The sequence below is a fragment of the Morone saxatilis genome, unplaced genomic scaffold (assembly GCF_004916995.1).
Source record: "Morone saxatilis isolate NCDOM2014 unplaced genomic scaffold, NCSU_SB_2.0 Contig8, whole genome shotgun sequence".
In the NCBI taxonomy this organism is placed as follows: Eukaryota; Metazoa; Chordata; class Actinopteri; family Moronidae; genus Morone; species Morone saxatilis.
The window spans coordinates 21,909,880-21,931,995 of record NW_023340257.1 but is presented as its reverse complement, the minus strand read 5'-3'; the positions used below and the strand labels follow the sequence as shown (position 1 = coordinate 21,931,995).

At 38.2% G+C, this 22,116-nt stretch overlaps 3 protein-coding genes across 4 annotated transcripts; 2 read left to right on the top strand and 1 right to left on the bottom strand.

Annotated features, from left to right (window-relative positions):
- Nucleotides 1-2,544: 2,544 nt before the first annotated feature.
- On the bottom strand, nucleotides 2,545-5,002 carry rwdd2b (RWD domain containing 2B). 2 transcript variants are annotated; one of them, XM_035679817.1, is made up of 5 exons: nucleotides 4,909-5,002; nucleotides 4,450-4,587; nucleotides 4,276-4,343; nucleotides 3,523-3,888; nucleotides 2,545-3,424 (listed from the first exon to the last, which is right to left on the bottom strand). In XM_035679817.1, exons 2-5 carry the CDS (start codon nucleotides 4,573-4,575, stop codon nucleotides 3,157-3,159), a joined length of 828 nt encoding a protein of 275 aa, XP_035535710.1. In that variant the 5' UTR covers nucleotides 4,576-4,587; nucleotides 4,909-5,002; the 3' UTR covers nucleotides 2,545-3,156. The 2 variants fall into 2 exon arrangements, with proteins under 2 accessions (XP_035535710.1, XP_035535709.1); XM_035679816.1 differs by having other exon boundaries at nucleotides 4,450-4,914.
- Nucleotides 5,003-5,045: 43 nt separating this feature from the next.
- Nucleotides 5,046-10,494, top strand: usp16 (ubiquitin specific peptidase 16). The gene is made up of 18 exons (XM_035679813.1): nucleotides 5,046-5,260; nucleotides 5,462-5,528; nucleotides 5,616-5,821; nucleotides 5,923-6,026; nucleotides 6,124-6,236; nucleotides 6,363-6,595; nucleotides 6,692-6,787; nucleotides 6,894-7,024; nucleotides 7,128-7,215; nucleotides 7,502-7,583; nucleotides 7,724-7,815; nucleotides 7,899-7,952; nucleotides 8,052-8,207; nucleotides 8,338-9,013; nucleotides 9,240-9,334; nucleotides 9,519-9,605; nucleotides 9,693-9,840; nucleotides 9,929-10,494. The coding sequence occupies exons 2-18, from the start codon at nucleotides 5,468-5,470 to the stop codon at nucleotides 10,048-10,050; spliced, it is 2,544 nt and encodes an 847-aa protein (XP_035535706.1). The 5' UTR covers nucleotides 5,046-5,260; nucleotides 5,462-5,467; the 3' UTR covers nucleotides 10,051-10,494.
- A 36-nt stretch (nucleotides 10,495-10,530) lies between these two features.
- On the top strand, nucleotides 10,531-15,418 carry LOC118341542 (transcription regulator protein BACH1-like). Its single transcript, XM_035679815.1, has 5 exons — nucleotides 10,531-10,651; nucleotides 11,566-11,823; nucleotides 12,235-13,401; nucleotides 13,506-13,712; nucleotides 14,214-15,418. Exons 2-5 carry the CDS (start codon nucleotides 11,584-11,586, stop codon nucleotides 14,598-14,600), a joined length of 2,001 nt encoding a protein of 666 aa, XP_035535708.1. The 5' UTR covers nucleotides 10,531-10,651; nucleotides 11,566-11,583; the 3' UTR covers nucleotides 14,601-15,418.
- Nucleotides 15,419-22,116: the final 6,698 nt, after the last annotated feature.

Sequence of the window (22,116 nt, the reverse complement as noted above, 5' to 3'; positions counted from 1 at the left end):
ACAAAGTGCTTGAGTTCAGAGGCAACAGAACAAAAATCTGCCACTGTTCTAGTTCTTACAGATTGCACTGAGTAAGTAAGTAAGGATGGAGAATACAAAAGCTGCAGGTCAGTTAGAATAACATATAAGATAACATATCTGCTAAGGAGAGGTCTATACCTGACCTGTTATGGTGTTATTGATCTGTATTGACCAAAGTTAGTGTTAATGACTTGCACTATGGCTGTAGCTGTAGCACAAGTCAATAACACTGCTCCATTGCCCATAATTAGTATTTTTGACAATGAAGTAAAAACTACTAGAAACATGCTTACCAATATAATCATCATCATCATCATCATCATCATAAATTTTATTCATCCTAATTAATTATCACAATACATCTGGATGATAAATATCACTAATGAATGATGGAGGGAGCAGGTGGCAATGACTAAGGTATGTTGCATTTTCCTCTTAGATATTCAGCCATATCTCAAATTCATCATGGCTTTAGTTAAAATGGCAGTCATTTTTGGTGATGTCAGGATGCTGGAACATCACAAGTGCCACTTACCCAAGGAAAAGGACATTCACAGTGTGCAACAGTTGGCAAAAGAGCACCAAATGGTTTTATAGTGAGCCATAAGTCAAACGTTCCTCGACACAATTCCTTTGAATTAGCACTTTCAAGTCAATCTTTAAGACATATATGCTGTTCTGTACTACTGTTATATAGTTACGGTGGTGACAGACTGAAGAGACTCACTAGACAGAATAAAAGAGAAAATCAATGAAGCATCTGAGTAATCTGCGCATGGAATGAAAGTTATTAAATGTGTGGAGTAAAAATGAATTCTGACTTGGAAAAGAACCTTTACAACTGCTTTCTTTCAAAAGTTGGCAATTCATACTCCATTGGCCATTGCTTTTTCAAAGCTATTATAAAATAGTGTAAATCATTACTTTAAATCATGGCAGATGAGATTTAAATTTAGAACAGAGAGATTGTGACTCTATGTCTCATTTAATGACATAATGACATCCAGATGAAGGAGAGATTACAGCAGAATACTTAATTTTTGAATCCAGTAATTCAGATATACAAGTATTAAATAAATAATTGTGTTTGATATATCTTTTGATATTTAAAGGATCTCTTGAACTCACTTTACTGATGAATCTTTCCATAGCTAACAGAAATAAGAAGGTGTAAGAAGTAAGAACTACATATAAGGGGGACTGTTTAGTCATAGCCATATACAGTACTGTTATGATGAAGGCATGAACTGACAGATTCAACTCACTGTAGAAATTCTAACAGAAAAAGGGATATGAGACCCAGAAACACAGGATGAGAGATGTGGAAGAGATTGCTCATCCTGATTTAGAGTATAAGTCCTGGGGGACAAGCTGGAGCTGTGCACCTGGGAGTGTAGCTCTCCTCGATAAACAAACAGACAGAGGACTCCTCTGATGAGTCTTCTGAAGAGGCAAGTTAGAAATCTGACTAGAGTGAGTATGCTCTCTGAGGACCAACAGCTGACCAAGATCTCCAAGAAAAAAAGAGACCTGGGACTCAAAACAGGATGAGCAACCCATCCTCACAGCCATCTCTCAATCTGGTGTTCATTGGTTAGCAATTCTAGGACACATGCTTTAAAAAGCTAAATCATTGTTTAAAAAAAAGATGCACAAATGAGAGTAGTGTCTTGCTGTTGTAAAATGTGAAAGGCCACAGATATAATAGCCTTTTTACATCATAAAATTATTTGATGATTATTAACATTTAATCTACATGGCTGATTCATGAAAGTTAAATATTTGAATAAATATGTATATTTGATCCAAATAACAGCTGACATTGTTTTTAACCAAATAATCACTCTACTACTGCTTTTTTAGGTTCATGCACTTAATTTTGAATCCAGGTTATATATTGTATTAGGTTTAAACTTTTCACATCCATAAATCCAGAACATCTAAGGATACCATATTTTCAAACTTTGATTATATAATGCTGCCATCTGCTGGACAATAAAGATCAAACTAGTTTACAAGCAAATTGACTTCAGTGCATTTACCTAATAAACATTTGTCTTCGGCCTTAAGTTGTGTGTACTTGTGGTTTCTTTTTAGCATATAACTCTATGTTGAACTTTACCAGGTCAGCTAGAGTAAATCTAGAACCACAGTCCTGGTGAACAGGCAGGACTACAAAAGTACAATATGCTGATTTTTATAAGCTTCAACTTATGTTTTTACAGTCTGAACTCTGGAACGCTCACTGAGGGTTCAAAAAATTATTTCTATAGCACTAGAAGGTAAAGTACATTGTGTAATGGTATAAAGTGATAATGGACTTTCAAAGATTAAGTATAAGAATACTTACTCTATGTAAGGAGTGCACTTCGCTAATAAAATCTCCTATAAAATAAACATGAATACCATACATTTGTAATGATGACCTTTACACTGAACTCTAGAGGAAAAAAAATCCACAAAAAAATCTATATGGATGTTTTTTCCATCTCAGTCTTGGAAGGGCTGAAAATAAGACACATGTTCAATAGCCGCACATTTTAATTATGTGTAATCCACAGTTATGCAAAAAGTATCCAACAACTAATCATTCAAAGAAAATTGGAGAGAGACTTTCCATGGTTGTCTTATTTATAATTCATAACACAAATATCAACAGATTTCATAAACAGATATCCTAAAATCCTATAATAGCCTGGTAGGAATACACAGTGGTGCCATTTGAGGAAAGAAGCACCTAGGGCAAGGTGTAATCTGCAGCACATGCAAGAGTATTAAAATTGCAAATATAACTCCTTGATAAAACTCTTCGGAAAAAAATATTTTTAATGCTTCTTTTGAAAAATATGCCCATTAGCTGAAATAAGTGAGAACTATTTTCTGAAATTGCAGAAATGTTCTTTTTGCCTTTTATCCCAATGAGGTCCCGAGTTTAACACTCGAAAAAACATCCATAAAAAAGTGTTTAATTTATTTCAGTTTATCAGGCACACGACCACATGCTCACAATCCATTTGTGCGCTTGCATGAGACAAAAACATTAATGAATGCATTTCCATTTTAGGGTTAACACTTATTTTAAGGAGAAGAGATTTTAATGAGAAGGCACCAGTCAAATACCAGTGTATATTTATTCTAGGTCTGACCACTACCTCTCCCTTCAATACCAAAATATATCTGAAAGACGTCACAACAGCCTTTCTCATTTAAAAACTGGTAGAGCTGCCCAAGGTCCATGTGATTACCTCTGTTCCCATGGGGGTCAAACATTGCCTCTTCAAAGCCTGTGAATTTGCGCAGGGAGTCTATACTTTCAACAGTCCTGCTGTCCTCACCCTGACGATCAAGGGGAATATCCTCTCTATGTCGAATCATGATCTTCTTCCATGTCAGAACCTTCACTCTGTGAAATGGGAAAAAGTTTGGAAAATAATAAACCTGGTACCTCAGCAGGCTTCTGGCTGTGACATCAGCTGCTAAAAATAACAACACTCAAGATACCTGGACCAGAACTCCTCGCAGGCAGATTGAGGACCTTCAACACACACAATACCAGGCTTCCCAGGCATGCTAAATCCTGACAGGCCCAGCTCTTTGGACCACTCCAAGATGTTCTTCCTTTTCGTCTTGTTGTAGATGTGGTGACTGTAAATCCACAGTCGGCTGAACACTTCTTGTGGCTGTAGAGAGGTAGACTCTTTCTTAGGAGCTGGTGCTGATAAGCTCTTATTAATGAAGAGCTGCAGGTTGTCTTTCACCCAGTCCACAGCGGAGAGCACACACACTTCCCCCTGGCAGTTTTCCATGAGGTATGCATTGAGATCTGCGTGGAGCTGTGTCTGCTGGGCCCTGCTTAGACCGGCACACCTAGGGCACAAATAAAACATACTGTAAGAAGGATTCAGAGAAGATTCAAGGTCTTTGCAACTGGAAGTTTCCATCCTTGAGAGCAAAAACTTGAAATGTAAATCTTGAATAAGCGAATTTGCACTACATAGCACAAATTAACAGATCTTCAGGAGGCTGATAGGCTTACTAATAAATATAAATGACTACTCCCAAGACAATATTTTCTAAAAGCAAATTACAAAGTGTTTTTATCTTTACTGCTGCTGCAGTATTTCGCATTATGATATCTTCCCATTTATGGAATTAATCATTATAATTGTTATAAACTAAGTCATTAAAGTTCTTCTTTTATATATGTGAAGAGTTTATCACCTTCACTGCACATCAAAAGTGGCAGTGCCTTACCGGACTGTTATCTCTGGTAACACGCTGGGATATTCAGATGGATAAGCACAGGACAGAATGACATCAACCTGAATGGTGAATCAAAATAATAAGAAAAAAAAACAGCAGATAATTATGTTTTAAGACATGTTTAAATCACAATAACAATACTAAGACAACCAGTGACTCGTTTACCCTCTCTGTGCTTGTGTCCAGCCTCTGTTTGATGAGAAACTGAGGTCTGGAAGGTGGAGGCCTGTCTGTTGAATCTAAGCACTCCACATAGTCCCTGAGCTCAGCTAGTGCCAGCTGGTCTGTCATCTCCAGCTCCTCCTGGGTGGGAAACATACTGGTCAGCAGCTCTATCTCTGCAAGCTGAGACTCTGCCCATTCCAAGTAAGACATGCTGGTAGAGGCAAAATATCTTCACTACTGTTATACATAAACCACCTCTATTTTTAAACAGCTTTCTGTTTTCACATCCAAAGAAAAGAAAGGGTACGCCACGTCATTATTTACAACTCAAATTACATGTTTCTTTACCGGCAACTAAAAACCTAAGTCGCTTCAAGCCTTTTCAAGCGTGTAAGATTATTAATTATCTTTAAATAAGCGATATACAAAATGAGGTGAACACGCAGGCTAGTTGAGCACCTGAACGTCAGTAGTAATGGTAGTGCTACTGTTCCCAGCTAGTATTCGGACTTTGTTTCAGCTCGGACGGGTTCAAGCGACGCACACAGGAAACACGCGTACCGGGCAGCAGCAACAGCGACACCACATTTTATTCTTCTGTTGTCTGTGTCAGCTGGGGGTTTTCTGCCAAATCAGCGGAGTGGTTTTTTTAGGTCAATTTGAAACTTTGTAGGACCATTTTCTGACCCAAAGTCTCTCCTTTCAGGGCTGTAAACAGTAAACCGGATCAGAGAACTAGATCCAGGAGGATTCAGCCACACAAAGTAAACGAAACTGAAAACTGTGAAGGTTTTAGGCTCCGTCTGTGACAGTAAGTTGACTGGCCATGATGATGATCATAGAGTTAAACGTCTCATTAGTTGTGTGCTTCTGGCACTGAATGTACTGGCACTAAATGGTGTTATTAACAGCATTATAATATAGCCTATTGTTGCTATTAGCCAAAGCTGACGGTACTCCAGATTACTGCTGTGTCTGATTTCCATTCATCTCTAACTATGCTTCATGTTAGGTGAAAATGGGAAAGAAAAGGGGGAAGGACAAGAGCTCCAGAGAGGAAGATGACATTGACCTGACAGGTAAAGAATATATCATCATCATCATGTCAAGGCCAAGGTTGACTGTACCATTAAGTGTTTTATATTTATTTGTTTTTGTCTTCATAGGTCCATCCTGCAGGCACATTAAAAAGGGAACAGACCAAACTCTTCTAAAGAAACTCTCCGGGAATTCTGATTGGACGAGTTGCCAGGATTGTAAGCATGAAGAAAATGAAGAAAATAAAGAAAATATCAGCGCTACCTTGCCTCAGGAGTCAGAAGAGGATCATGAAACAGCTGGCGTATGGATGTGCTTAAAATGCGGCCATAGAGTGAGTTCATTCAGTCCATTTATCATTCAGATTTTTACAGATGTGACTTTTTGAAGTGCTTTTTGCTTCTTGCGCGGCTTAATGACTGACTTTTCTATCAGGGATGTGGACGAAACTCTGAGAACCAGCATGCTATCAAACATTATGAGACTCCTCGGTCGGATCCACATTGCCTGGTGATCAGCTTGGACAGCTGGAGTGTGTGGTGAGCATGTTGCTGTGGTGTGTTAATCAGGGAGGCATAAGTTATGTTTGAAATAAGAAGTACTTGTTCCATTTATCATTCGTTGCCAAACTTGTAGGTGTTACATATGTGATGATGAAGTCCAGTACTCCAGAACTGGACATTTGGCTCAGTTGGTGACCAACCTAAAAAAACAACCCTCTGCAGATCCCATAAAAAGACCACAAAAAAGTAAGTCCCATTGGAAAGTTTGCATCCCTGTTTTCTTTTCTTTTTTCTGGTGGTACAATAATTGTATTATGGGATTTACTTGTCTCTATAACCATGTCCACCATGATGTTGTATTTGGTTATTTAGGAGTGAAAGAGGAAGACAGTTTGTTGGATGTTGAGCAGAAGACAGAAACTGTAAAAGCAGAGGAAACTGAGGACAAGGAAAACAAAGAAAATATAGGCCGCCAAAAGAAAAACACCAAGAAGGATAGTGTTGGGAAATCACAAAAGTCTGGTGCATCTGAAGAAAGTGGTGGTGTTTCAGTAAAGGGGCTGAGCAACCTGGGAAACACATGCTTCTTTAATGCAGTCATTCAGGTAAGATTGTGCTTTATAAGATTCTAGTCTTGAGTTAAAATGAGAGAGGTCTTAAATTTTAGAGTTATTATTAATTGCTTTGGTTGTCTTTTCTAGAATCTCTCTCAAACACAGCTATTAAGACAGACTCTCAACAAAGTGACAGAAGAGAAAATGAGCCTTAACATTGAACCTGTTGCCTCCTCGGATCTGGTGAGTTACCATTATTCTTTAAGTGTTTGTTTTTAACTATGAAGAAAATAGATGTATCCTGCCTAATATACACTGTTTATTTGAAGACTTGTTTTTATGATTGCAGGAGCCTATTGGAGTGCAGTTAGATCAGCCCGGATCCCTGACATTGGCTATGTGTCAACTATTAAATGAGATCCAGGAATCTAAGAAGAGTGTGGTAACACCACGGGAGTTGTTCACACAAGTTTGTAAAAAGTGAGTGTGACTACAAGTTTAGGCATCCTTGAGTTGTGCTTCAAATCTACTGCCTCGCATCACTGCATTAAAATTATTTCATTGTCTTGTCTCCTTTCTGCAGGGCTGCCCGGTTCAAAGGGTTTCAGCAGCAGGATAGCCAAGAGCTGCTGCGCTACCTTCTGGATGGGATGCGAGCTGAGGAGATCAAAGTATGCATTTAGTTTTAAACAAATCTCACTACATATATCAACTTGGTTAAAGATTTACAGTTGAAATGGGCACTGTAGCTGTGCGTTTTTACTCTCATTTAATGACCTCAGAGATTTTGCTTTGACAGAAAGCTACTCCGATAGGTTGGGTAATTTTCACAGAGCAGAGGTGAAATTATTGAGATTCTTTGAAAATGTTGTACATCTTATTGTGCAATATCTTCTTATGGTTTATCAAAAGCTTATTTTCATCATTTACATTTAAAGATTGTTTTTGTCTCTACAGAGAGTAAGCTCGGGCATCATGGAAGCATTGAAAGAATCTGGAAAAGGCACAGATGGAGAGCAGCTTAAATCACTTGTTAAAGGTAAGTAACTGGGCTAAAAATTGAATATCGTTTTAGCTAGTGTCATGTGAGCAAGAAAAGGGTGCATCTTGCTATAGTATACAATATTGGCACGTCTAATAATTAAATGTGGCCCTCTGACAATGAAGTTCTGATTTCAGAGTACGAGAAAAATGGATTTCCCAAAAACTTTGTTGACCACGTTTTTGGTGGGGAAATGACCAGCACTATAATGTGTCAGCAGTGTAAAACGGTATGTATTGTGGACGAAAATCTACGTTAACTGTCTGTGTCCTGTCAATGTCGAGCTAAATGGCCACTACTTTGCACTTACAGGTGTCTGTAGTCACAGAGATGTTTTTGGATCTCTCCCTTCCTGTTTCTGATGAGGTGAGGTTATGAGTGTTTTTTGACAATTTGTTGGGCAATTATTTGTTCATTTTTGTTTAGTGTTACATGCATGTGCTCTTTTCTGACCACATCTTACAGGCATATAGAAAGAAGAACCAGAAAAACGTTCAAAACACCAGTGAGTCAAGCCAGGATGACAGGAACAGCCCTGCTTTGACCAATGGAAATGATGACATTCCCAGCAGCAAGTACCAGCAAAAGAAAGCGAAGAAGCAGGCGAAGAAGCAAGCAAAGGTACCTCACTGAATGTATATAGAGGAAGTTTTTTTCTTTTGCTTTAATTCATCTTTTTGATGGATGGGTGTTTATTCATTGTACAGAATAAACTGAATTGTCTGTATTGTTTCTTTGTCTTGGCCTACAGCATCAAAAGAGACAGCAGAAGCATGAGAGCAGAGTCACTTTGGACAGTCTCACATCTTCAAGCCACACAGAGGGGGAACAGACAGATCCTATTACAGATGCAGAGGATGGAGAAAATGCTCACAATCAAACACATGAAGAAGCCCCGCTGAGTGAAGAAAATCCTGTCTCTGAACAGGACCAGAAAAACCATGACATGATCCAGGACGAAAAGGAAAATGAAGAGGACGAGGATTCATTGATTGACTGCGACTCATCAGCTGCGTCATCGGTCAGCAATCGTTTTACTGTCTTATCAGAGGAGCAACACTCAAAGGACAGCATCATAGACGATGAAAAAACATCTGACATGGATCAGGAAGGAGAAGAAGATTCACCGCTGGTGAATGAAATGGAGAAAGTAACCCTGGAAGATACCTTCATAGAAGACTCAGATTCTGTGGAACAAATCATGGAGACTGAAGATGAGCCACTGGAGGCTAAAGAGTACACGGTAGTAAATCAGGACCCAGAGCTGGCTTTCCAGACCCTGGCTACCAGGACGACCCCTGAGAAACAGGAGTGTTCAGTGCAGTCGTGCCTTTTTCAGTTCACAGAAGTGGAGACCCTCACGCAGAACAACAGCCTGCTTTGTGTCACATGCACTAAACGGCAGCCGAACAAAGATAAAACTGGAGGTATGTGTGCTTCCTCTCCATAATAATATTTGACCTATTGTTGAGGTGCTTTTGTTCTTGATATAAAAAAAAACAGTTATTGTGGATTTTGTCCAGTACAATATCACAAATGCAGTAATTCTAACAAGACAAGAAGCCAATTAAATCGTAATTGCTCTTTTTTTTTTAAGAAACTCTCTTCTGTTTGGGGATCAGTTCAGTTCATCTTTATTTGTGTTTTGTTTAGGCTCCAAGAAGAATATTTACACTGATGCCTTTAAGCAAATGCTGATCTCCTCTCCCCCACCAGTCCTAACCCTTCATTTGAAGAGATTTCAACAGGTAAGTCAGTTAAAGAAATTGCTTTTTTTTTTTTACACTTATTGATCCAGTTTTTTTTTATTAATCTGTGAACCAAATATTTGACTATATATAGACATTATCATTTTTGTTGTGTTTTGTAAGGCACTGAAACACTTCCTTTTATGCAATTTTAAATGAGCTCACTTTTGTTGTTTTCCTCTAGAATGGATACAGTATTTGTAAGGTCAACAGACATGTCCAATTCCCTCTGATACTGGATCTAGCTCCCTTTTGTGGGGTTAAGTGTAAGGTAAATGTTGAGAATAACAGCTTTTATTAAATATCATTACTCTTTGTACATGTATCATTGTTTTATTATAATCTTGTTTCCGAACAGAATGTGACTGAGGGAGATACTCAGATTTTGTACAGTCTGTACGGTATCGTAGAGCACAGTGGAACAATGAGGTCAGGTCATTACACAGCCTATGTGAAAGTACGACCTGAGTACCCTAAACCCTCATCCAACGGACTTGCAGCAGAAGGTAGGTGAACTCAGGTGTGACAATCAATAGAATAATAACTTGGTCCTAATATTTTAAGTGTCTCCACTAACTCATCACTTCTGTTCAGGAGATGCACAACCACCCAGAGGATCCTGGTTCCATATCAGCGACACAAGCGTTCAGCCTGTGAGCGAGAGTAAAGTCCAGGGTTGCCAAGCCTACCTCCTCTTCTATGAAAGAATCGTCTAATCAAACAATGCGTCACTACTCAGGAAATCCAAACAAACCAAACTGCTGCTTCAGCTCCACAGTATACGGGATCTTAAACAGTTGACCAACCATGGCCTGTTTTGTCAGGGACTTAAACTGGGCTGTGATGAAATGATATTAATTATACAGAAAGGACATTCGCCAACCTTGACTTTTTCCATCACAGAGATGTCGAACAATGTTTCAAGTAATAAACAGTACAGCTGTATGTTTTCAAACTCATGGGAATATGACAAGGTGTGCAATGAAAGTCTAGATGGACATTGAACAGATTGTGGTATTGGATTTGTACACATAACAAAAAATGGATTTCAGGATGAATTAAAGATGGGGAAGAGTAATTTGTACAAAATATTTATATGTCTATTTTTTTTTTTATCAATGTCATGTAATGAAATGCAAAATAAGAGAAGTTTTTCCTGTCTTGTGTGGTGGCTTTCTTGCACTGAGCATGCGCAGTAAGTGCTAACAGCTTATGGTCTGAATTGTCACATGACAAGAGGAAAGTCTGGCTCCGGATGGCCAGAGTCGTCTCTACCCAAAAATTACTAATGGCAGTGTTATCAAGCTGACATGGCAGGTCAGTGAACATTGGGCCTTTTTTAATGCATATTAAAAAGTGAAGTTACTGTTTCTGAAGGTTTTACTTTTTAGTTTTTGTTTGGTGTTCGCTCGGTACAAGTTAACGTTGTGGTCATTGACAGTAAGATTACAGCTAACGGCGTGGCCTAGCTCAAAGCCTCTCCGTTTGGATAACATTTTCGATCATTACATTAATATCCTGATAAAACTGTCGTCAGTCGTTATACATGTAAAACGTCGTAGTGCTAACTATATTTTTCGTTGCGCCTCTACAGGCCCACTCGGGTGACTTTGCTAAACATGATTCAGCATTTTAAACTTGCTGTCCATGTTTAAGAGTTACAATCCTGTCTGCAGCAACGTTAACTTATTGGTCCTCTAACTGGTAGCTAGATAGTTAATTAAAATAAATAATAATAAAACTCCCCTTTTGTATGTTTTGAAGAACCATCTAAGATGATGTGTTTGAAAAGTATCAGTAGGAAAATGTGCGTATATGATTGTGTAACATAGCATTGCCTCATTACACCCCCTGCAAATAAGGAGTACATTATCAATTCAATTGATTAAATGATTTATATAAATAGGTTACTCAAATATCAATTACTCATTTCATCTATAAGATATGCAAACAATTCCCATCTCAAGTCCAAGGTATTCAAATGTTTTGTTTCATTCTGCCCACTGTCCAAAACTCGATAGAGGAGGAAAGAAAACATTCAAGAAGCAAGAACCCATGAATTTGTCCTTTAAAAATTGGGTATTATTCAATTATTAATCAAAATCGTTGCCAGTTACTTTTCTGTCAATAGACTGATTGAACAATGATCACTGATCCACACTGTCTGCTATTTCAATAAACAGTGTATTGTGATTATGATGCTTTTTTGACTTTTTCCCTCTGTCACACAGGCTGAGCTTGTAAGAACCATGTCGCTCCAAGCTCCTCGCATGTCAGTGTTCACATTTCAGTCTGCAGTGCACAGCGCCCATGTTCTTCAGTGCCTGAATGACCAGAGGCAGCGGGATGTCCTGTGCGATGTGACGGTGGTGGTGGAAAACAGGAGTTTTCGGGCTCACTGCTCTGTCTTGGCTTCCTGCAGTGAATACTTTCACAGCAGGGTTACCAGTGTCACCAGACATAATCCCATCATCACCTTGCCTGATGAGGTTAGTGTCCCTGCTGCTTAGCTGAAGGATTTCAGAAAAAAAATGACACTGCAAAGTATTTGGTCTGTTTATGAATGTATTATTAGCTGTAATTTTATTACTAATAAAATAGTTACAGTAAGAACATGTTCAAATAAAATAGACTGATACTGAATGTGCTACTGCTGAACTACACTATTTAGAGCTTTGTTAATTTTAGATGGATGTGTTAGTACCAATGGTTAGTACCCACTGAGCTTTATATGCAATGTCATTACTATAGGATAGTTAAACAGCAGTTTTATGCAACTAAAAGTTATACATTTCAGGACTTCAGCTGGTCACCTTTCTAGTATGGCCATATTGTAGTAGTTTATAGCTGTGCTAGTTCTGTTGTGCCTCAACAATTTGCTGTTTGTCCTTGCCCCACAGGTGACCGTTGAGGGGTTTGAACCTTTGCTTCAGTTTGCCTATACATCAAAGCTGCCCTTCACCAAAGAAAACATCCATGCCATTCACAGCAGTGCTGAGTTTTTGGGATTTCATAACTTGGAATCAGCATGCTTTGATTTCCTCATCCCAAAGTTTTCTGAAGGCAAAAGAACCTCACAGGAGGTCAAGCGTAGAGCCTGTTGTCAGAGCCGTGATGCCAGTGCCAGCTTTGGCTCCAGTGTAGGGAGCAGCCAACCAAAATCATTTGAGTCACACAGCTCAGTGCCTTCAACAGGTGATGAACGAACAGACTTCCCATCACAGTGTCCTCAGAGTGCACAGGGTCAGTCGAACAGTGGGGAAGAACACTTCTGTTTGGAGAACTGTGGGCCACAAATGGCCCCCTTATCTCTGGAGTTAACGGCAAATGGTGTGTGCCCCATGTTGTCTTTGCCATGCCCAGACTCTGACAGAGTAGATAATTCCTCTCAATTCTGTGAAAGGGACATTTTAGAGATAGGAGATGTGTGTAATCAGAGTGAGTTGAGTTTGGCAGACTGTGGCTTACCATGTGAGCTGTCAACCCCAGGGGATGTGAATCCGCCAGAACTCATTGAGCCAGAAGGCAGCAATGTTAAACAGACTGTTGAGACGCTTGGTGCTGAAACCAACTGTAACCCTGGTTCATGTCCACTCAACACATCAGGGGCGGAAGATTGCCGTAAATTATTAGAGCAAAGTGAGGCTGGCCTTGAACAGAGGATGGCAGGTGATCTCTCAGACCCTACACTTACTGCTCTAAGCCATGAAGAGGGATTTGGGGAGAGGAGCAGCGTAGAGAGAGAGGTGGCTGAACATCTGGCGAAGGGATTTTGGTCTGACCTATGTCCATCTCATGCTCAACCACTCCCCCTGGATCCCATGGACCAAAACAATCTGGCAAAAGCATCAGACTTTCATTGGCTTAAGCAGCTGGACCTGACCTCCAGTGTAGGAGACTGTCCCTTCCTCAAGGAACTGGAGACAGGTGATGACCCAGCTCCACGCACTGACAGCCTGTCCCAGTCAGAGAAGAGCCCCTACATGTCTTCCTCGCTCAACTCTGGGGATGACTCAGACCTGGACACAGATGGAGATACTGAGGCCAACAACAAAAGAGCAGCAGAGGTCACTGTGTTACACAGCTGATGTTGATTTTCTAATGATTATTAATAGCTGAAAATAGAAAAAAAGTAAATCGTAAGTAAAATAAATAACCCTGTTTTCTACAGATTCAGCTCCCATTCCCAGTGGAGCAGATCTCAGCACTGAGCCGGAGTGCCTTCCAGCAGCTTTTGAGACACCATAACCTCACCCAGGATCAGCTGGAGTTTGTCCATGACGTCCGTCGACGAAGTAAAAACCGTGTCGCAGCTCAGCGCTGCCGAAAGAGGAAACTAGACAGCATACACCAGCTAGAATGTGAAATCAAAAGATTAGTAAGTTGCCCTTACTATGTCTGCTATTCTCAACATGTTGTCAAACATGATGTGATTGAATTTAGTATTTTTCCTGAGCTATAACTACTGTGTGAGCTTTTTTGACCTCTAGTGGTGAACAGTGTAAACTGCAGCAATGTGAATAGAAGTACTTTTGCTATCCTAAACAAGTTTGGCACAGCCCCAACCAAACCTTCACCTGTCCATTTGACATAACAAAGGTGTTATTTTTGCACTGGAAGTCTGCTTTATATTTTGTGGTATAAAAACAAAGCTAAGAAAGCTTTTTAGCATTGTTATATTAATACATGCTTGTATTTACCACAGCCTTCTGTTGTGGTAAATACAAGTGTTTGGAAATGTACATAGAATGGAGGAGAGCAAAATCACAGCGCAGCTAATCAGAAAGGTTATTTCAGATGATGAGATTTTCACCTACTAACCACTTTATTCAAAAGTTCTGATGCATTTGAATGAGCTTTACTGTAATTCTATGTACAGAAAGGTGAGAAAGAGCGGCTGCTGCAGGAGCGAACTGAGCTGGAACAAAACCTGGAAGAGACGCGACAGAGTCTGTGCGGTTTATGTAAGAGCATCAGCATCGAGTCTGGTTCTGATGAGGACCACTTGCAGCTTCTTGCTAAGCTCTCCTCACCAGACTTACCTATTTCGTCACCTAACCATGTGGGTAAAGATGAGGAGTCCCAGATTAATATTGAAATGGTAAGTTGCTCCTCAGATTGTGACCCAAGCACTCTGCCGGCAGGCTCAGTTCAAACTGCTGCACCAGAGGCCAGCACACAGACAGAGGAGGCAGGCTCTCCACAGAGCTGCCCTGATCCTGCATCTCTGCTCAACTCCTGTCTGGACATTAACAATATACTGTAATCCCATTTTGGGATAGATATGCTTTCCTGTGTATTTCACTGAATGATTTTCTGCCTGATATCAGTATCTTAAAGTGACATAGATAAATGTCAGATTTCCTTCACTGTATTTCTAATATGCATTTTACTGTAGTAAACACAGATTCCAGTATTAATCGTTTTGAAAGTGCAGACAATTTTCAGGTAATTTTCAATTCCATTTGTACATTAGGAGGACGTTTCGTAAAATGAAGTTTGTTTTTCTCAGGGAAACTCATAACCCGATTGTCTTTTATGGCTAAAATAATTCTTGCTGCACACCCACCTAACTCTCCTCCTTTATGCACACATATTCTCACAGTTATAAAAAAAAACATTTATTTCTTTTTAGACAAATTTGTCTATCATTATAATCTTGACACATACTGTATTATTCCTCCACTATGCTGTTTCTTTTGTTAAATATGCACAGCACTAACAGACCTTTCTACAGTAGATTACGAGGAATTGTTATGGCTAACTTAAATTCTCAACAGCATTATTTGAATGCCAGTGGATAGTTTGAATGAAAGTTTGAGGAATGGTTTCAGTGTGAATGAGTGTGTTACAAGGGAACATAAGAAATTATGTTATTTGATGCAAAATGTGCCTTATGCAGTAGTATAGTATGAACAGAACGAAAGGCAACCTTTATATATTCTTGTCTCAAGCACTGTTGCACATTAACCCAGACCCCATATTAATGGCATTATCTTACATTTAGGTCTGTCTTCATGTTAAGTATTTTTTGTTAAATGCTTTCTTGGATTACATGTTTAAATAAACACCATTTTGTTACCATTCAGTGTTTTATTTGAATATTACCTCCTCTATTGATGCACAGTCCCACAGTTTGGCCAGTAGATGGAAGTACAACTCTATTTACCTCAACAGCTATTCGGACCCTTAATTGACTGACTGGAACACTTTTACAGTATGAATGGTTACTTCTGCAATTTACCTGCAAGACACTGAGCCTTCTTTTAGAGATCTTTATGCAAGCTCAAGGCTTGAAGTTGCAAAACAACAACATCGAGCATTGCTTATGTCAGACTGTTTATTGAGCTGTAAAGCTGTAAATAGGAAGCTGGTTCAGAACTACTTGTGTTAACATAAACAAAATTACTTTGTGGCCAAAAAATTTATATGCTTGTTGCACATGATGCTGAGGTTTTATAAACATTGATTTAGACGAAACTACATGCATTTCCACTTGATAGCAAAAATATGTTGGGTAATACTACTGCTAGTGTCTGGAACTGAATAGGTGTGTACAGATATATTAGATCTACAGTACTACAGAGTATCATTAGAAAGACTATAGATGGGACTAAATTAGGGCTGAAATTAAAGGCAGGCTCAGATGAGACTAATAAACGAGCTATGTAAAGAGTGAAGGTATCTAGAGGCTCTGCAGACAGGAAATTGGAAAAAGTCTGGTGTAAATGACAGCCGTGTAAACTGAGTTGCAAAATTCATTATGCTGCAGATGTAAGGAAGAGGACCTGGCAAACTAGTGGAATCAGACATATCATGTTCCAGACAATTGTAAATCTGTGAAAAAAATCTGTGGTTTGCATTTCTTAAACTGTGTCGAATTTGTCATTTAAACAAACATCTATGTTGCTTTTATTTTTTTAGAAGCAAAGCACCTCATGGGACTTCTTATTTATTCACAAATGTACACATTAATGTTTAGTAGGCTGCAGATTGGGCACAAGAGAGAAGCTGTTCAGTCATAATTAAACCAATTCTACACATAACCTGTGAAAGAAATGGAAAGTAAGCCACCTGAGCCATTGTATTGATGAACAAGCTATAAAACAAATTTAACTGCAGTTGTAACATTCATTGCTTTCAAGTTTTACAACTGCAGCAGATATTCCTCACTTGTCAATAAATAGCACACATCTGTATGTCTACATGTGAAGGTCAATATATGTTGCTGTAGATACCAATGTAGTTTAATTGAACATGATGCTTACGTGCTAATTATTACTGCCATTTTTCACCTCACTATCATTTTTGCTGTTTATTACTACTGGTTACATTTATGTGTATAATGACTATCACTGTAACATCATCAAGTACACACACCTTGTTCAAAGATCTGTCTTTGAGCAGAAAACATAACATAACAGCAATCATTGTAAGACTAACAGTTATTGTTGGTTTTACTGTGTCTGCAGACCTGGTTCAGCTGATGGCTCGAGTGTCCTGTGAATGTCCATCCTTTAGCACTAAAAGCAAACTAGGATAAACATTTGATAGGGTTTAAAATAGTTCGCATTTACAGAGCTGTAATGTGAGCTGACAATGGTCGGAGTGCTCCCTCTTATTTCAGAGCGGAGAGGATCTTGGTCAAACAAACCAGTATTAAACATAGAACAGCCATTTTAGAAAGACCCTTTAAAAATCACAGAAGTAATTTTGTCAAGATGGTTTTGTCTTTTGATATAAATTTCCTACATCTTTGAGTTTGTACAGTGCATGGCTAGTTGTTTTGAGTCTTTTCAAATAGCTACTGTAGTACTAGGGGTCTATGAAAGAAAAAGCAATCTCACTGTGTTTTCCACAGAACAAACCTCAAGGTTAAATTGGTAACCATACCTGCAACACTGAAGCAACTAATAAAACTCTCTTTGGGAAGTCAACTCACATACACACACTGACACACAAAGCTGTGACTCTAAACTCAACAAGTGGTGTTGCATCTAAAAGTCAAAGGGATTAGATGATGATAATGCCACAGAGATAAGATATCATCTCTTCCTGTGCTGCCATGACACATCTGTAGAAGATCCTTTAGCTGACGTTTGTCAAAACTGGCATCACCTTCAAATACCAAAGCATTCCAAAGCATTATGAATTGGACACATTTCTAACTTTCCCTCTCCAAAATTAGGATTCTTCCCTCCTGTGTGTGTCTTTATGCACAGTTTAGAGCATTGTAGCACAAAAAGTAAGATTATCCTCTTTTGCAAGCTACACAGGAAGAGAAACTTGATTTGAGGAGGAAGCAGCTGTGCGGCATGGCAAGGTCAGAGGCCCATAATCCGCGGCCTCATTCATGCGAGATTAAAAACCTGCTCTGAGTTCTGATTAAGAACGCAGGGTTAGAAGATTAAAGACCAGCAAACAAAATGAAAGCAGTTTAAGCCCAATCCTGGAATTCATCAGAATACCAAAACCTTAAACTGTCATTACAACGTGAGATTAATGCAAAGCCCCCTTGAACTCTGTATCTTTCTTGATATATCTTCTGTGTCTGAGCCTATATTTCTTTTTTTTTACCCAAAATCTCATCTCATTTCTCTTCACCACCCTCTTCTCTTTCTTCTCTTATTTTTTTCTCTAATTATTATTTTTTTTAAATTATAATGAAATTGACTAAGAACACTGTCAATCCTTTTTTTTCTGTCACACAATACATGGTTTGATATTTATAAAGGATTTACATATGTCCCTTTTACCTACTTTTCACATTAACTCCAGTCATTATCTTCTGACAGACTCCACAGTACTTAGGTAGCAAGGATTAGGAAACAGGAAGTGAGGGGGAAAACAAGGATAAGAAATTAAAACATCTGGAAGCTGGAATTGCTAAAGCAGCAAATATATATGCTAATAGAATTGACAAACACTATGCAGCATGACACTCATGGAGCTGACTGGACTTTTCCTGCAGGCTAATACTGACCGAAGTACAAATATTATTGATTAGGTCTTGTTAAACAAGCAGTAATGGTTACAGAATTGTGGTCGCTATAACTTTTCCATATGCACTTCCAATTTGAGACAAACATGAGTTGTCTAAAAAACCACACAGTTGGAACATCAGAACAATATAAACCAAAGTCCTTGATAGGATGATATTGGTCTCCACCTCAGTAAACACCAGATTGTAGACTTGATATTCAATTAGTTTTCAAATCCCTTCTTATTTATTGCAAGAATACTAATAATCATATATAAATAACAATAGTGGCACTGCAGCGACTTCTGTCTTTTCAATTCAATTCAATTTTATTTGTATAGCGCCAATTCAATTCAATTGTCTTGGACTGCTGAATGCAGTACTAGGGAGTGGACATTATAGCATTGGAGTTTCTCTTGCAGAGGTCAAAATCCTAAAGAAAAACACAATACGTGCATAATCAATTGCAGCATAAGGTCCATGACCTTCTTGCAACACAACGTAAATCTTATAAGCTGAGTTGAGATACTGTATCCTAACTGATTACATGCTGCAGTCACTATGAACTTCACTTTAGGGGTAGTGCAGAGAAGGGGGCTGTATCCCATTGACAGGATTATATAAATGAGGACCATAATACTGTAATCTCCCAGAGAAATGAAAGAAACCAGGGGACATGCCGACCCCAGCTAGCTAGCACCCTGGTCTGCAACCTTCAGATTAACAAACAGCTGGTTGTACAATGACAGATTACATTCACACTTGTTTTCTTCTCGTAACAGTCCTCACTATGTTGCATTTGTAATGCTAGAAGCACAAGGGAAAGTGCCTTTCAGGACAAGACGAAGAAGTCATACAGTATCAGAGAACAACTACTTAACAAGGAAATTATCAGAATTTATCAGTGTATCAAGAGCCAACTGGAAAAGCAAAACATTTTTCGCAGTACCAATTCTGCCAAGTACATTGGTTTTTAATTAACTTCACTGTTGTGATCAGTCAGATTCAGCAGAGTAATTTTTTCAGTTTAGGAGTGCAGAAGAAATCCCTAAAGTTTAAAGAAAGCCATCATACTTAAAACAAAGTCACATACTGTAAGTTAATCATGCAATTGATATGTGCTGGTGTCGATAGAGTACAATGGAATTTATTATTATTATTATAATTGCCAGATGGACAGCAAGAGGCTCTCATGTCCAAAATTAACGGCCAGATTGTCAGTTTCTGATCCACTTTGGTGCAATCCCAACTAAACACTGAACATCAGTTTCAAAATGTTGTCAGATGTAGTCAAAAGATAACCAGTTCACAATTGCACACCTGCAATTCAGCTGAAGCAATTATGCTAGTAATATGAATATGAACAATTTAAAACAACATTTTTAACAAGAATATGGGATTCATTTTTATTATCAAATGTATATTAACTAATAGAACAGCATTAAAATGAAATTAATTAAAACCCCAATACCCTGGGAAGGTGCAGTCTATTTCTTTTCTTAAGGTGTGTGTTTTTATGGCAAAGGAACATACTGTGTAATACTGCCACCCTCTTTGCTTGGGTATTTCTCTTCAATGTTGTGTGACACTTTAAAGACATATCCAGGTCCTCCATCACAGCACTGAAATGAATCAACTGTAAAAGAAGCATAGATATAAGGATACAAATGTAAAAACAAAGTATGGGAAAAAGGAGAGACGCAACACTGAACAGTTGTCTGGTCAAGATCAAGCAGGACTTAAAAACACCTTCAGCTTTACAGTAGAGTTTCAGTTCATTGTTTGATTTTGACCTGCTGTCATACTAGTTCAATGACTACAAAAACTGCAACAGTTGAGTGTTTGCATTTCAGAGCTGAGCTGAATTTTGACCTTATTCACTGGTAATACCTGAATAGTTTAAATCTGAACCAGATGAGTCCTGATTTCATGTCAAAATGTGTTCTGTATGTTTCTTTTTTTATTTAAATTTAAATTAAATGTATTTAAATTTAAATCTGACAATCCGATTGTGGTCAGGTTACAGTTAAATCTTAACTTTTGATTGAAAATCTGTTCTCCAGTAATAGAAACAAGATAATAAAAACAGCATTGTTATTATGTGCATACTGGTGATGCTTTGCTGACAATAAATGCAACATTAATATTAGATTAATTTGGGTTCTCACATCCAAATTAGCATTAGATAGAATATTTCTGAAGTAACGCTGTATGCATAATGCAAGAAATCTCTCAAATTCAAAATCATTCATGTAATAATCATAATCACCTATTCCATTTGCTAATTGACTCACTGTAGGTATTTATGATGTGGCATTGGACAACATCTCATTAAAAAATCAAAAGACAGTGATTATAAATTGATGTAATGATTGCTGTTCATGAATCTCACTTAACTGTCCTTAGTCATAGGCATAATTATTTCAAACCAGAAATTCTTTCCCATCATCTTGGATGTGACACAAATCCTATAATGCAGAAACATAACAAGCAAGGCTCAGTATTCCCGGTCAGATTTGGGGGAAGAAAAATGTAATTACATCTACTGGATTTTCTCATCTGTGTGACAGGACCTGTACACTTTTAAACCAGTGTGTTTAATATGTGTTTATAATCCACTACCTAATGAGGACGTTATTTAAAAGCCTAAGCCTGAGTGAAGTGAATATGGGCCTCATCATAGCTGAAAGCAGGCAAAGACAAAGGTGATTCAGGGATGCAAGAATTTACTGCTGAGCCTGTGGCATGTGTCATCAGCCAGTGTGAGGACTTAAGTGACCAGAGGCCATCTCTCTAGATCTTGTTGAAGGATTGGTTGCTTTACATTGTGTGCATTGGTAAACCTTTTTAACTCTACCCGTTTTAAATGCATAACTGGATGCATAGTTGAATGCAGGCAAAGTGATTTGCAAATGTATAATAGCAGTCTATGTATGGCAAAAATAAGACCTTGGTGATATATAGTGTAGTATGTAAGCATATAAAATGTCTGATAAGTCTGATATTATAATGAATATAATATGTCTAATAAAGTAGGTTTTCTATAGTGCAGGCCAACAACAATAACAAGCAATCCTGAGGTTACTTAACTTATAACCCTGTTGCCTGATAACATGAGAGAAGGGTCTCAAGAAAATTGTTCCCCAGAAATTACCAAAACAAATGAATAAAAGAAAACTAAAAAGTATAACAACAATCAAATATGCAAAATGGGACAGCCACAATTTGACAGACATACTAGTTTTACAAGACCTCAGATCTTCTTGATGTAACCGAAGAGTGTCGTTGATGAAATCAAAAGCTTATGATAACATCTCCATTCAGTAAGTGAAAAGGCTGTGCGTGCAAAGAAGGGAGAAATCAAAACCAAAACAACCACAAATAAAAGGTTAAAAGATGTAATGTTCTCATATAACTTTAGTCATTCTGAAACAATTCCAACATGAAGAAACTTATACATGCATGTTTATGAACTTTATATGATACAAAAAGCAAAAAAAAAATGTATAGACAGTAAGCAACTGATGGCCTGAGTGTCAAGCAACTTGAATAAAATCTTGAGGGAGCAATCGTTCATAAACAAATTGGAAACAACCATCATTGAATAAATCAAGATTTTTTAAATACACAAGTACATACAAAAGTGGTAAGAAGTAGTGTTGTTATGTCAAAGATTCTGTGCGCTATAAATATGAAAATGGCAAACATTTTATAATGCTCTCAAACCTACTGCAGTTATTGAAATTAACATGGTAAACATGCTTCAAAAATACCACTTACCATCACTTACCCACAATATCAT

Excerpts from the sequence above, each read along its gene's own strand:
- rwdd2b (XM_035679816.1), bottom strand. The coding sequence starts at position 4,659 with ATGTCTTACTTGGAATGGGCAGAGTCTCAGCTTGCAGAGATAGAGCTG. Across the intron at positions 4,344-4,449 it reads TGGACACAAGCACAGAGAGG|GTTGATGTCATTCTGTCCTG; the intron begins GTAAACGAGTCA and ends TTCACCATTCAG. Across the intron at positions 3,425-3,522 it reads TGCGAGGAGTTCTGGTCCAG|AGTGAAGGTTCTGACATGGA; the intron begins GTATCTTGAGTG and ends CCCATTTCACAG.
- usp16 (XM_035679813.1), top strand. The coding sequence starts at position 5,468 with ATGGGAAAGAAAAGGGGGAAGGACAAGAGCTCCAGAGAGGAAGATGAC. Across the intron at positions 8,208-8,337 it reads AGGCGAAGAAGCAAGCAAAG|CATCAAAAGAGACAGCAGAA; the intron begins GTACCTCACTGA and ends CTTGGCCTACAG. Across the intron at positions 9,335-9,518 it reads ATTTGAAGAGATTTCAACAG|AATGGATACAGTATTTGTAA; the intron begins GTAAGTCAGTTA and ends GTTTTCCTCTAG.
- LOC118341542 (XM_035679815.1), top strand. The coding sequence starts at position 11,584 with ATGTCGCTCCAAGCTCCTCGCATGTCAGTGTTCACATTTCAGTCTGCA. Across the intron at positions 11,824-12,234 it reads TCATCACCTTGCCTGATGAG|GTGACCGTTGAGGGGTTTGA; the intron begins GTTAGTGTCCCT and ends CTTGCCCCACAG. Across the intron at positions 13,713-14,213 it reads AATGTGAAATCAAAAGATTA|AAAGGTGAGAAAGAGCGGCT; the intron begins GTAAGTTGCCCT and ends TTCTATGTACAG.